Source organism: Rhopalosiphum maidis, chromosome 2 (assembly GCF_003676215.2).
Source record: "Rhopalosiphum maidis isolate BTI-1 chromosome 2, ASM367621v3, whole genome shotgun sequence".
Classification (NCBI taxonomy): domain Eukaryota; kingdom Metazoa; phylum Arthropoda; class Insecta; order Hemiptera; family Aphididae; genus Rhopalosiphum; species Rhopalosiphum maidis.
In genome coordinates this window covers 43,110,779-43,127,006 of record NC_040878.1, presented here as the reverse complement: position 1 = coordinate 43,127,006, position 16,228 = coordinate 43,110,779, and the positions used below count along the sequence as shown (strand labels likewise).

Sequence of the window (16,228 nt, the reverse complement as noted above, 5' to 3'; positions counted from 1 at the left end):
TTAATAAGTATGTGGTACCTAAGTGAGAGCGTTCGTACTTAGAGGCGTGCGCGCGTGAGTGTGATGACCGGGTGATACGTTGTGAAAGGGGTCATCCCTCGCACAATGTCATGGCGCGTCGCGATATGCGCGGTATTGGCGTTGGTGGTAGGACCGTCGTCGGTGGCATGCGTCAACGGCGACGTGGACAACAACGCTCGGGTGCAGCTGGAGGTGTTGGAGGGCCAGCCGAGAGGCACTGCCGTCGGGCGGATACCGGTCAGGCCGGGGTTCGTGTACAGGTTCAACGAGCCGTCCGACGAATTCGTACTGAACGCCACCACCGGCGAAATAACCACAGCGCAGATACTGGACAGAGAATCGCTGCCTAATGACCGGTACGACCTGATCGTGCTGTCCAGCCAGCCTACTTATCCAATCGAGGTGCGTATAGTGGTGGCCGACGTTAACGATAACGCACCCGAATTCCCGGAGCCCGTCATATCTGTGTCGTTTCCGGAAAGTGCGGCACCAGACAACAAGGTGCTCTTGGACACGGCTACGGACAAGGACGCGGGCGCCAACGGCGTGTCGTCCGATTACCGGATTGTTGCCGGCAACGTGGATGACAAGTTCCGGTTGGACGTCACGTCCAACCCTGGCGGCGATCTCACGTATTTGTACCTGCAGACCACCGGCAAACTGGACCGGGAGACCGTGTCGTTCTATCAGCTCAACATATCCGTCCGTGACGGTGGTGTGCCTACCAGATACGGTTATCAGACGGTCAACGTCACCATACTGGATGTTAACGACAACCCGCCAGTATTTGCGCACACGGATTACAGTGCGTGGTTGAACGAGAGCGCGCCGCCGGGTACGTTCGCGTTACAGGTGACGGCTACGGACGCTGATTTGGGCGAAAACGGTCGGATCGTATACTATTTGCCAGAAACTTCGGACACCCGATTTCGCGTCGACCCGGAAACAGGTGCTATATACACGACGGAGGTCCCAGACTGTCCACAACAGAACTGTCCGCACACCCAACAGCCGAGAGCGTCGTGTCCAAAGAGTTGCGTGTTTACCGTGCACGCTAGAGACCACGGATCGCCTAGACAAGACGGCCGGGCGTACGTCACTATTAGCTTGATCGACGCCAACGATCATGATCCGGTCATAAGATTCCGGTACTTCCCATCGAATGCGGCGTACGCAACGGTAGATGAAAATGCAATCAACGGTTCGGTGGTCGCCGCCGTGTCTGTCATGGATCCCGACGAGGGGCTCAATGGCGAAACGATCGTAGAAATTATATCTGGCAACGAGATGAATCATTTCCGATTGGAATCGTCACAGAGCTTCTATATTGTTCGCGTTCACGGGGTTTTGGATAGAGAACAGATCAACAAATACAATTTGACCGTGTTGGCCAGTGACAAAGGGACCCCCGCCAGGATCACCATGGCATATCTGTTGATATATGTCAATGACATCAACGACCATGAACCGGTATTTGAAAAGAGTGAATACTCGTCGACGCTAAGCGAACTGTCGCCGGTGGGCACGTACGTGGCAAGCATTACGGCCACTGACGAAGATACCGGTATAAACGCGCAGATTTACTATTCAATTGTGTCGGGTAACGCTTTCGGATGGTTTGACATCGATCCGGATACCGGGCTAGTAACGCTCAAAGGGCGACTTGACCGCGAACAAATGGGTGCCGCGGAGTTAAAGATTTCAGCTCGAGACGGCGGTCCTAATCCCAAGTGGGCGTACACGCAATTAAAAGTTATAGTTTTGGACGAAAATGACGAACGTCCAGAGTTTACACAGGATTTAATTGTTGTTAAAATGTTGGAAAATGTACCGGAAAATACGTTAGTAGCTATGTTGACGGCTTCAGATCACGATCAAGGTACTAACGGTAGCGTGTCATACAGTTTACATCCCGAAGTTCAGTATAAGTATAAGGGTGCATTCGCGCTCGATTCGTTGACGGGTCAATTAACTGTTAAAACACAACTTGACAGAGAAAAAGTACTAGAATATAAAATCAAAGTATTAGCTAAAGATCAGGGATCTCCGCCTAAATCGTCCACAGCTACCGTAATACTTGATGTGCTGGACGTCAACGACAACGATCCAGTATTCTACCCACAACAATATGTAGCGTTTGTTGGCGACAATCATTCGACCGGCACTAGTCTTCTTACGGTGTCCGCATATGATATCGATGAAGGAGAAAACGCTATCGTTGAATATAGATTAGCTAATGGTGGCGACTCTGGTCTTTTTTACATAGACGCACATGACGGTTCAATATATTTGAAGAGCAGTGGGGACCTAACGAAATCCTTATATCGTCTGAACGTGACAGCTGTAGATAGAGATGGTCGGAGAGCTGCTGAAGATGCATCTGTAGAAATAATAAAAAATGCTGACGAAACACTCAAGTTTGATACGAGTGAGGGATATTCGTTTCAAATTTACGAAGATCACAGTGGCCAAGAGGACCCGATTTCAAATCGACAAGTGGGTCGGGTTCGTGTTAAAGAAACTAAGGCCGATGTGGCATATTTCATACTGAACGGTGATAATGGAAACTTTCGAGTAGATCGAAACGGAATTTTAACGACATGGAAAAAAATCGATCGGGAAAATCAATCATTTTACAGTATACGTATTGGAGCGCGGGCCGGCCTGAAGTTTGGTACTACTTTGGTTAATGTAACTATTTTGGACGTAAATGACAATGAACCTACATTTGTAACTGTAATCGATGAAGTGGACCTTTATGAAAATACTGCCGTTGGTCAAGAATTGTGCGTAGCAAGGGCTAAGGACAAGGATGTCGGGTTGAATGGCCGGGTAACTTACCGATTGGTATCCAAACCTGACAGCCTGTTTCGTATCACCGAATCGTCCGGAATCGTGTATCTACATAAGCCGGTATATACAGCCCCAGGCACTGTACTAGCCGCCGAAATTATGGCCACTGACTCCGGCAATCCCCCACTTAGTGCCAAACATGTAGTTCTATTCACTGTTCAAGATGTAAATGACCACACTCCTGTATTCGATCAAACTTCATACGAATCTTCACTTTCCGAAGCTACCGCCGTTAATAGTAGATTTTTCGGTTTAAGAGCTACGGACGGAGATTATGGTTCCAATGCTAGACTATCATACGCAATTGAAGAAGGAAACGCGGAAGGAAATTTTGGAATTTTTCCGGACGGAATGTTGTACATCAAACATCGTCTTGACAGGGAAAGTAGAGATTATTACGCACTTTCTGTGGTAGTCCGAGACGCCGGCACACCAGCTCGTAGTTCATCTGTCGTGGCCACCGTGCACGTCACCGATGAGAACGACAATAAACCGGAATTTGCCAATGTCACGTTCGATTTTCGCATTAACGAAAATGAACCCGCCGGTACATTTGTGGGCAAATTATTGGCATCTGACCGGGACACGGGTCGAAACGCTGAATTGACATACTCTCTGATAAATTGTAAAACGGACTTTTTAATCGACCCGAAAAACGGGTTCATCAGAACTCAACGAGAATTTGACAGGGAACAGTTGATCCGGGCTACAGGCCAAAATGTTATAACATTGGAAGCTACAGTTTCAGACAACGGAAAACCTCCACTTTATGATAAAACCAAGGTAAACGTCTACGTTAACGACGTTAACGATAATCGACCACGATTTTTCCGACAACCCTATCGAGTACAAGTGTCAGAAGGGTCACCAGTCGGTACACACGTGTTGCGGGTGTACACAACTGACGAAGACGACGGACAAAATGGTGCTGTGCATTACACCATGGAGGATGGAGATGATGACAAGTTTAGAATTGATAATGGAACTGGTATGATTACAATCAACGCGCTTTTGGACAGGGAGTCGCGTGCATTGTATATGTTGCGAGTTACTGCACACGATAACGGTACGACAGTGCAACTTAACGCTTCGGCAACAGTCACCGTGGAAGTGTTGGACGATAACGACAACCCGCCAAAATTCGAGTCTCCTCCGTCGGGCGTGTCAATTTTTGAGAACGCTACGGTTAACACGGAGTTAGTTCGATTCCGTGCTACGGATCCAGATTTGGGGGTTAACAGTGAAGTTCGGTATTCTATAGTATCTGGTAATCGACGAGATACATTTCATATCGACACTATTACCGGAGTATTGTATTTGCACAAACGACTTGATTACGAAGACATTAGCGCATACGTATTAAACATTTCGGCTTACGATAACGGCAACCCGAGGCTGTCATCCGCACTAGCTTTCCACGTGACTGTTTTGGACTGTAACGACAATCCGCCTCAGTTCCCGAGTACGGCCATAGTACGACAAATTATTGAAAATCTCGAACCCGGCACGTCCATAGTGCATGTGGTCGCCGACGATCCAGACTCAGATTTAAATGGTCTAGTACACTACTCTATTACACAACAACAGCCGGATAACGATAGACGAAGTTTTAAAATAAACGAAAAGACGGGTGTGATTAGCACTGTGTTGCCCATCGACAGGGAATACGTGGATACGTATAGACTGACCGTCACGGCAATTGACCAAGCCATGCCAGTGGAAACTCGGTTGTCGGCCGAAAAAACCGTGACCATCATAGTGGATGACGAAAATGACAACGCTCCCGTGTTCGTTTCTGTGGATACCGGGCTCATACGAGCCAAGCACGCCGGTGCGCTTATCATGCATGCACTGGCTAGGGACATTGACACCAGTACAAACGGCCTAGTCACCTACGAAATGGTGGGCGGTGACTCGGAACTATTTTCCATACACCGGACATCGGGAGCGATCAGTTTGCGCCGCGAGTTGACCCGGCCTGAAAGGTCGTACAAGCTGACGGTGCGCGCCACAGACGAGGCGGTGCAGTCGGAACGAAAGTCGACCGACGCCTACATCACTTTATTAACGGACACCGATGGCGTTGATAAGCTGGCTGACCTGAGGGACTACGAAGGGTCCGTGTACGAAAACGAACCGGTGGGCACGAGCGTGCTGAGGATGGACCCGTTGCCCGGGCAAATTGAATACTACGTGGTGAACGTGACCGGGTTCAACGGGCGGCAGGCGGATCGGATGTTTTCCGTAGACGTTAAACTGGGCGTGCTTTACACGGCCGCGATGCTGGACAGGGAGGGTGGCGCCGACCAGTACGTTGTGCACGTTTATGCTACTAACGTTGGATCGCAGACACCGAAAACCGGTCACATTCAGGTATTTTTTTTTTTATTCTACAACTTCTCCTTCTCCTTTTTTCTGCTGCTCTTCTACTCCGCGTCTCGGCGTCCGAAACTTTATCATTATTGTTATTATTGTTCGCTTACTATATGATTTATTCGATTCGCTAGGCTGCAATTAGCTAGGCATTCCGGATTTTGGTAGACCGCGGTGAGTTCAAAGTGGATCAGTAGTAGTTGACGAGTTACCTATTCCCGTGGTGTGTGTAGGGGACGGGCAATGGGGGTCCGCTGCTAAAGTCTTGAAATTTGGTTGGAACAATAGAATGTACGTAACACGCGAACCTGGTTTACTGTGCAAGAAAGTATTGTATGCTTGATGGAGAGGGAGAGTCGAGTGGGACATAATTGTTTTTATGTCATTTCTCATTACGCGAGTTTTGTTTTATATAATATCGCCAATGAGTTTGCATCGTATTTAGAAATTTCTTTCTCATATACGATTAACCATACTTAATAAAATATTTTTAATTGTTATTATTATTTTAAGAACGTTTTGATCCAAGGGTTTGATTTTTTTTTTTGTTTTTTAAGTTGTATTCAATAAATCAATTTTAAATTATAATACGTGTTTAAATTTCAAAAAAAAAAAATAAAATAAATATAATTTAATAATATTAGCTAATAGTTATATAAACATTTGCGAAAACTTGGATGTAAAAAAATAAATATTTATTAAGAACATATAAGTCGATTATTACTCGTAACAGTGTGTTTTTTGTACAAATAATATTACATTGATTTATTTTTGTTATAGTAAAATTATCTTTTTACGTATGTAGGAGGATATTCTGTATTCATGTATTTCTATTTGTTTAACATTTGAGTACCTATTATTATACTTTCAGTTTCTTATTTAAAAAATAATACGTTTACCTTTCCTCCGAAATCCGTTTTATTTACATTGTACGGAACGGAACAGGTAATACGGTTTTACTGGGCCGACAATTACATGTCATAAATATCAATGTCATTATCACATTTATTGGTTACCTTTAAACAAACAACGAAACATTTACTTGACAATTTATGATATTGTGCTGCCGGAGTTTTGAGAATCGCAACCCTTTTTAACTGTAATTTTATAAACATGTTGAACACGTTCTTTATGTTCAAAAAAAAAAAAACACATTTTTTTCTGTTTATTTCTTACCCTATTTGTACTACGGTGTCGAGGAATTAATGTGTTTTTTGTATAGCGCGAGATACGGCGAATGAATAAAACTCCCAATCTTGTGGTTCAGCCACTTCGTCAGTTGTCCTAACCCGACGCAAACCCATTGGATGATTAAATACAAAGCGGACAGCTCAGCCGACGATACATATATATATATATTTAGCGAACTGACGTTAGCACCATTATAATATATTATAATATTCACAAATATTTCTAAAACCGGCCTACAGACGGAGTACCGTCATGCTAGAAAAGTGGACGTGTAAAATAACTTTGAATATGCATAGCTAACTATCGTCGGCTAATCCTTTGGATAACTGTTCCATTTTGTTCGTGTAAACCCGTGTAACTTTAAAATGTCAAGGTTCGAACTGACAGTCTATGTGTGTGAGTGTGGGACGTTTACATGACGTCTATAAAAACCATGAAACATATCTTTTAAAGACTAATATTATTTTGGCACGGTGTACAAGAATTTATGATTTTATGGTTTTTTTATGTTACTAGCTAATAAACTATATAATTTCAAAAGCATCGGAAATTAAGTTTACTTTTGAAGAATAATTGTTAACGTTTGTTAATATTTTAAAACTATTTTTATGTTCGAATAGTCACCGGCATTTCCTTACCTTAATTAATCGTAAAATTTAATAGCATCGTTTATCTTTCTGACTTTAACACGATCAGATCCCCGGAACATACTATTTAAATTTACAACTAATTTTCATCTGCAGATAAATCGTATAGAAAAACTGGCTTATTAATTGACTTACAAATTAGAAAAATGTACAGAATATTAAATTTCTAGTTTATAATGCACTATAATAGGTATATTACGGATATATTGTATGAATATTACATATCTATTTAAGACATTTTGGAAAAATATGGTTTTACTGTTTTTAAAAAAGATATAATTTTGATTATCTGCAACAACGAATTAATTTATTATTTGATATGATATAAGTAGTTTTATACACAATAATTTTGTTACTGTTAAAAACCAATTTTTTTATCTTTTATGCCTGGTCGTGCTATAATTGTTTATTAATTTTAAATTTTGATATATTTCCTATAATTTGTATAAATTAGTGTTTTGATTAAAAGCAATTAACGTAAAATAAAATATTAAATTTCTATCAAAATACTTATATAATATTTTATAGTTCTGTATAATGTAAGGCCTCATATTACATTATAGAATACAACAAAATCGATTTCTAATGTCTAATCCTAAAATATAGTCTTAACATATATGATTTTAAAATTGTATTTTATCACAGGTGTAAAAAGTTATTGTAAGCCCAATTGTTTATTTGATATATGATATCCGGCCTTTGAAAATGCCGAGGTGACTGAGGGAATAAATCCCCTATTCAATAGCAATATTATTCTACCAGCTGTGTGAGTACGCGGCGGACTATAAAAATACCTACACACAAAGAGTTTAAAACACAATTCCAACAGTAGCAGATGTTCAATTGAAAATTTGGCTCGCGCGTAAATACGATTTTTTTTTGTAAATTGTCAAATAATAAAAATTTTGATCAAAATGTAGGGGTATTTTAACTTAGGAGGAATTATGTGTTAACCCCCCAAGCCCCTCCCTCAATATACGACCATATTGGAGTTGTCTGTCAATTGCATAAACTGCCATATTGGAATGCGTATACCTATATAACTTGTCAGATAGATATGGTTAAAGTATACTCAACATCTGTACAGAAAAAAAACTTTTCTTACGAAGGTGAACAATGAACAGTACAGTATCCTCTTATGGATTCAACTATTATTATACGCAATTCCGAAAGTAAATGACTATCCTTTAAGGAGTTAAAACACCTTGAATTTTTTTCTTTTTAACCATTAGAAATCGAATGCTTGTATTTATACAATAGTGTATTAGATCGAATTAAAAAATATTTTATTATTTTTATATTTTATACTACTCAACATGATATTTTCTGTATAAGGCTGTCTATATATAATAAAATAATATTATTTTCAATTCACTTTTAAGAAGCACACGTTTATTGTATATATTATTATAGGTACATAATTTATCTTAATTGTTTTAATTAAATATATATATATATATATTTTAGATAAATGTAACTATTTGATGGTGTGTGTATGGTATAATATGCGTATACGGATATAATATAATATTAAAATTAAAAATGTTTGTATCGTTCATTGAATTTATTATATTATATTTAGTATTATGTTATTGGTAACAACAAAACGGTTAAAATGGTTGCATGTCCATAAAATTTGAATAATTCTTTATAATTTTTATGTTACTATTATTTTTAATATTTAATATAATATATAGGTATATTAATGTATAATATACCCATAGGTACTTAACTATAAAATATATAAAACACAATATCGTGTTTTTTTTTTATAAAATAAATCTTTTCTTTTGAAATGTATAATTTAAAAGCGTATCCGATGTTGTTAGTATTATTATAGTGTTGTATAAAAAAAAAAGTGAATTTATAATATCGTCTTTCTATAACCGCGTACAATAATGCATATAGAGATATCAGTATGCTAATGTGCTTGAGAGTGCTTTGGAGTTATCGTAATCGGAGTGTCTAATAAAAATCGTTTTTAACCATTTGTATTGGATTAGTGCAACAATAAATGTAAAATATGTTTATTGACAAACCGCGGAGTTAATTAGAAAAATTACTACTAAAAAAGATTGCACGGCTTTCGGTCATTTAGTAGTTGCGCAACAGCCCGACATATATTTTAGGGTTTAGCATATTTGGTTTCTTCTTAGCGTATAGTTAAAAGATAGTATCGGTACATGGAAACACTTATATAATGATAAATTAAACTGACAGTTGAAGATTTTGTTGTGTTTTTATTATAGTCGCGTATGTTATAAAAGAGTCAACTGAGAAAATATTTAAGGCATATTATAAGAATATAACTATATAAGTAACTCGCTCGGAGCACTCTTGAAGTTCAAAAACCAAATTACATATATATATACGTATACGTACAGAGGCTGAGAAAAATAATTCAAAAATTTGTTGTTTTTTTTTTACAAAATCGACGTGCGTTCCTTCCTACACGGTAAATAGTAAGAATCTACTACTTCCGCGAGTCTTTTGCAGAACGACACAATTATTCCGTTTTTCATTTTAACGATTTATATGATAACATTGAAAAAGCGGGGCTAGACGTTGATTTTAATCACAAGGAGTTGAATAGATTCAACATTTAGGACACGCCCACATTCTCACGATAGCGTCTGAATAATATTTCCCTTTTCTTGCTCCCCATTGGCGAACACGGCACGCTACAAACCGCAAATACGCCTAAAGGTACTGATTTCAAACTTATAAGAAACAGGACCACTATACGGCACACACACTCGCTGAATGTGCATATAATATATATTTTTATTTTATTTTTCGTATTATACGGGTATCGTCAAGAAAAAAAAAAATAATAAAAACTGTGGTTAATCATCATAATTAATAGTGCAATAATTGTATGGGTTCGTATCGGTTGGCTATTAAATATTATAATACCGGCGGCATGCAGTTTTCGCATTTATTGTGGTTTTTATTTTGTACACATACCATCTCATATACGCATCATATGCACACGCACGTACGTACGTGTATACATTATAGTTTACACACACACACACATGCACTCGCACGCACACATGCGCGCGCGCGTGCATTATAATAATATATTATATTGGTTATTGAAATTAAATCAAGTGACAATAATTGGCATACAAAAACAGTGACCGCTATATGTGTAACTCGTATAATATGTATATGAACGGCAGAATCCCGTTGGAGGTATTTTGCCGATTGGATAATGGGTTCCTGCTACAATGATGAATATTTCATATAAACTCGCAGTATATAGAGGTACCCACAATACGCCGCAACAGTGCGGCATATATAATATTATAATATGTATATAAGTGCGCGCGTGTGTGTAGGTTACTCTCATTGTTCACGGCAGGAAGAAAAACCTGGAATATATATATATATATATATATATAAATATATATAAAAAGACCACTGTCACTGCGGATTATATACAATACTCTAATAACAATATAAACGATATATTGTATATTGGTGCATAATATTATAATATATATATATATATATATGTATACATATTCGAACCGTGTGCGGGGGTCAGCATAGTAAAAGCGTAATATTTGACGATATCTTAATGTTGTTACACGTTTATTTTATAACAATAATATTATAGACTATAGTACAGATGTATTATAGTGTATTAGTTAATACAGTATAGTAGTAGTAGTAGTAGTAGTAGTACATGATATAACTATATAGAAATAGTGCATAATATACGTATAGTCGTACACTCGTACTTATACGTATCGGCAGTTGTAGGTACTAACCTATCAGCTACTAATAGTAAATTGCGTGGGCTCCTCCGCAAACGGTGAACGTATACAATGTTTAGTTTTTAGTATATATACCTGTGACCGGGTGTAGGTAGGTTACCTATAGGTTACAATAATGACTATTGCTCACATAACACAATATTATTACATGAGTGTCGGGCTAATATAAACGATATAGTTTTATAAGGTTAAGACTTGAAATAAGACGCCGTTCTAATTTGTATCGACACATGTTATTATTTTGTTTTGATTTTTATATTCGAACGAAAGCAATAATTATTATTAATTACATTGTAGTAGTTGTCGTACGTCCTCCTTATTGTTGTTATTAATTGTTTGCGTAATTGACGACACTTTTATATGAATTCAATTGGTTGCAATTAATAGTGATGTTTATTTATTATTGTTAATATATGCTTTCAAAAAGAAATTTCCCAAAAATGTTTTCCAAAATATTAAAAAAATATATAATAATAGATTTTAATATTTATACAGATCATAAAGTATAATATGCTATACTATAAGAAACATTTTCAAAAATGTGAAATTTTTTTTAAGTATTACATCAAAAATGCATTAATATCTATTGTTATATGATGTCAAAAAAAAATGTATACCTTAAAAATAAAAATTAGATGTCAATGTCAAAGAAACTATGTTAATTATAATAAAAAACCATAAAATATGTGCATGATGTTTAAGTTTCATTTTAAAATTTTAGAAATTTTCTCTTAACAATTAAAAAACTTTGAATTACTAGTTGCTAGTAAATTAAATACAATTAAATCTACTATAGTATAATAATATACTAATTCCACTCGTATGATATAATATATCGTTTCGAAATTTGTTTTCATATTAAACATTTTTAAACTTTTTAAATAAGACAAACAATTTATTATCTATAATTAAGTATTACAAATTGCAATAAACATACGTATGCGGATTCTTTATGAGATGGACAGATATGGAATCATTGAATTCGCGGATATTCAATGATGGTGACACTTTTTGTCGTTTTGTGATGATTTTGAATAGATTTTATTAAAAATCTAAATTAATTAAGATTTAAGTCTCTATATTATACTTACTTTAGGTTGCGAAAAGGATCACCAAGAATAATGTTAGAACCAAGAGCAAATATTAGTGAATATGAGTGATTATTGTTAATTAAAAGTGGAATCATTAATATAGGATTTTGGCAGTTATTTGTATTTTATTTATTTTTAGATTTGTATGGTATGAAGGGTATGGTATAATATACAATTAATACGAAGAGTTATAGATTGGGAGGTTTGAATTTTATTTGTATTTTATTTTTTGGCTTCATCCCGCGTAGATAGATGTAGTATGTCCATCAGTATGTGGCATCAATAGAGTTTTATACAAGAGTAATTTGAAATGTATATAATTATTGTTTTTAAGTTTAAAATATAGTATTTAATTATAAGTATGAATAGTATGATTATATAGCATTATAGAATACACCAATAACCATCAAATTAGTAGTTATAAAACAAAAACAGATTTTCTTTTTCATTTCTTGATTGCGAATTATCCCATTTCTTCTTTATAATTTACATTTAAATATTTTTATCACAAGATTGTTAAAAAATAAAAGTAGTTACTTGTAAGAAATTTAGAAATACTTATTAATTTAAAATGTTTACGTTTTATGCTTGTAATATAATTATATACAAAACTTTAATTTTTGTCACATAATAGGTATGTAAAATATAAACCTGAATAGTGAAGAATTATTAGATTTTATACAACAATTGTATGACTGCATTAAATGACACTAATTTGGGATAGTCCTGACATAAATTATAAAGTATGAAGTTCCCTGTAAATGATACTTATAAATTCAATTTTTATGTACGTATTCTTATTTCTTATAGAAGTAATGAAGACATTACAGGTTTTTTATAACTTAATAAAATCCCATTTAACTAGGTATATTTTTTTTTTTGTAATCACGGATTATATTTTAAAGCTGCTCTAAGTTTTATGGAAAATATTATAGTCAACTTGTTATGGCTGATCACTGTAAGTGTTCATTGAATTTGGTTTTCACATTTGTTCACTATAAATTGAAATAAAATATATTGGCTGTAAATAATAAAAATATCGCGTGATAAATAATTATTTGTGCATTTCTAATTAAATTTTACACACTTATTAATATTATCAATAAATATATAACGACAATAGTAATAGCAGAATAATAATTACTCAATACGGTTTAGAATCTGTTTAATATCGTATCAGATATCAACACTCATGAGTGCCGACTATTGAGTGACTATCACCAGGAAATAAATATAATATGTAATCAAAATTCGAAAAATATTAATTGCACATATATAGGTGTATAATGTATATATCTATAATATGTATATAAATATATTATATTGATTTCGATTTCGATTACGTGTTTATTGTTTATATTATTTGTTTTTAGTATGAATTTGTAGGCCGGTTGTCGATTTATTCGTGATATACGTGTACAGATCTATTATTTATATCAATATTTAATAAAGTGTAGGTATACATATTATAATGTAATGAAATGAACAATCAAGATACGAGATCATATTCACGAAAATTGTGTCCAGATTAAATCGGATAACATGTTATTGATCACACTGCACCTACTATATTAAATGAATAACGATTTTGGCGTTTGGATTAGAAAATTATATGTGTCAAAAAATTTATTTATTTTTTTCCTTCTCTATTCACGGTTGAATGCGATGTATTTGATTCTTGGTCGATATAAATATATCAGCCTACATATAGCTAGAGTACTTCGTCCGGCCATTGGGCTGTATAATTTGTTTTTGTTCAAGCACGTATATTTTTCATTAATTCCAGGAGCACCTTTACACAACAGTGAAATAACCATTAAAATTTAATAGCCCTATCAACTATATCATTTGATTTCTTGATTGTTTTTTAATAGTTCGAGACTACTCTATTGAGAGCATGCATTTTGTTATAAATAAATAAAACGATCACTCGCGTCTTAGCAGAATTCATATATCTGCAATCAAGTATTTTGATGTACATTATAAATTATTAAACTTATTACTCATGCCGTTAAAATATGGTTTTGAATTGGAGCTACTCAATTCTTTATCAATACGACGATTATTTAAATATTTTTAAAAATGTTTAAAAACCTTAATAAATTCAAAATAAATAGTTTCGTATTATATTATTTAATTTTACAACCAATCTCCTGTGTTGGGTCGTTATTCTATACACGATACCTATATAAATAGCTACAATTAATCGTGTCTACAGACTACAAAGCGTGTACAACTACGGGAAGGCATATATTTTTTTGTTTTAACTAACCGCCGCCGATAAACATGTTACCCCTATATCATAAAAAAAATAAAAAAACAATTCCCATAGAAAAAAAATGTATATCCATTTCGGTATAGTAAACTAATTAACATCAATTGTACCTCTTTTTTGATGCCTGCGGAAAGACTCGTTTAAAAATACCAAATAACAATGTACCGGTTCAGTAAGAATGTATTTTTTTATCCGTTCAAAAAATGCCTGTACGTTACTTTTTCTCAAATTCTATTTCTATATAATATATTTAAGTACCTTTATTTCATAATACTGGTACAATACACTTTTACAATTCAGTAAAAAAAAAAAAAAACGCTCGAATAAAAAATAAAACTGTTTATTGATTTCTAAATAATAATAATAATAATAACAAATTCTATTCCAAACATATATAACTGTAATATTACTTATATTTATTTTTAAAATTAATTATTTTTACACATCATATCTCATCTTATTTTTTATGATAACGTATTTCAAGTGTGAAATATAACTGATACATTTATGCTTTCATTAGGTCTTATCGGAAATAAAACTATTATTATAACGATTATATAAAATAATTGTTTATGAATAAATAAACATTATTTCTTAATAATGATTTTAGAATTATAAATTTGTTAAAGATCATGTGGTGTATAAGTATTTTAAAACATTATATTATTTTGTTCCTTTGTTAATGTAAAACTTGACTTACTGTGGGATTTATTTGGGAAAACAGGTTTTAACAACAATTTGTACAATAAAAAACGCTGTCTTACCTTGAAACTGTCAAGCCCTCAAATTATTGTAATATATATATATATTTATACAGGTATATATTATATATATATTATATATATATTTATACAGGTATATTTATATATATTATATATAGTAGGTAATCATAATACAATTTTGCTTAGGTGAAGTCCAAAATTATAGATCTCACATATTCGTTATGGTCGCAATAAAAAATGTAGGTAATTTAAATAAAATAAATTTATGATAAATAATAAATTTAGTTTTTAGGGTGAAAAAATAATTTATCTTTTAGATTATTCTTTATACTGAACCTGAAAAAATAAATATCAAGTAATCCAATGAAATAATAATAATAATTGTGTTGGTTATTTACACAGAACGTCTTTAATGAACTTATACTATGGATACATAGTATATCATGCATGGATAGTATGGATAGATTTTTTTTAAAATTACATATGCAAATCTGAAATCCTTAGCCAAGCAATAATAAATGTATAAAATAATAATATTTATATATATTTAAAAATTGTTAATACAACGTAACTAAATATTATAAAAAAATAAAATCTTAACAGACCGTAGATATACAGCTATATTTTTTAGGAATGTTATAAACCAAAATTGTTATTGTATAAAAATCCCCTTAATCCTTTTAATTTAATAATTTCCATAACAAGTAAATTAAATAATTACTGTTAATTATACAAACACTAATTTTTAATGACTTTAAATATTCGTTACACATCATTATTTAACACAAAGAAAATTCGTTTTACCAGGGTCTGGGATAATATTTGAATAGCTGATACCGTGTGCTGTAAAATACCAATGCCTACTTGGATTCAGAAATATTTTTAGTATTCGGCTGTTGTTCATTTACATATTTATTTTAAAATTATGTCTGTGGATAAAAATACATTTACACATATAAAACAAAAATCCATAATTTCTATTAGTTGGAATTTATATAAGCATATTTCTTTCTTAAATTATATAGCATTATGTATAATGTATATTATATACGTACTTACATAAGGATGTACGTAGATCCACGGTCGCCGTGGCGGCGGTGCCTAAACGGTTGAACAGTGGATAGTTTTTCTGGTCGTCATGCTCTGGCGCAATTGCTTGGGTCATTAAAAAAAGTAACACCATTGAATGAAAATATACGGTGTTTGAGAACATGATCCGGAATGCGTTAAGTTATTTTAATAAGATAACATCGATTTGAATATATGTAAT

At 34.2% G+C, this 16,228-nt stretch overlaps 1 protein-coding gene across 1 annotated transcript in view; it reads left to right on the top strand.

Moving 5' to 3' along the window:
* The first annotated feature begins 105 nt into the window (after positions 1–105).
* Positions 106–16,228, top strand: part of LOC113551447 (cadherin-related tumor suppressor) — a 37,832-nt gene continuing 21,709 nt past the window's right edge. Inside the window, exon 1 of the mRNA XM_026953695.1 lies at positions 106–5,247. Coding sequence (XP_026809496.1) covers positions 106–5,247 — 5,142 coding nt within the window. The remainder of the gene's footprint in view (positions 5,248–16,228) is intronic.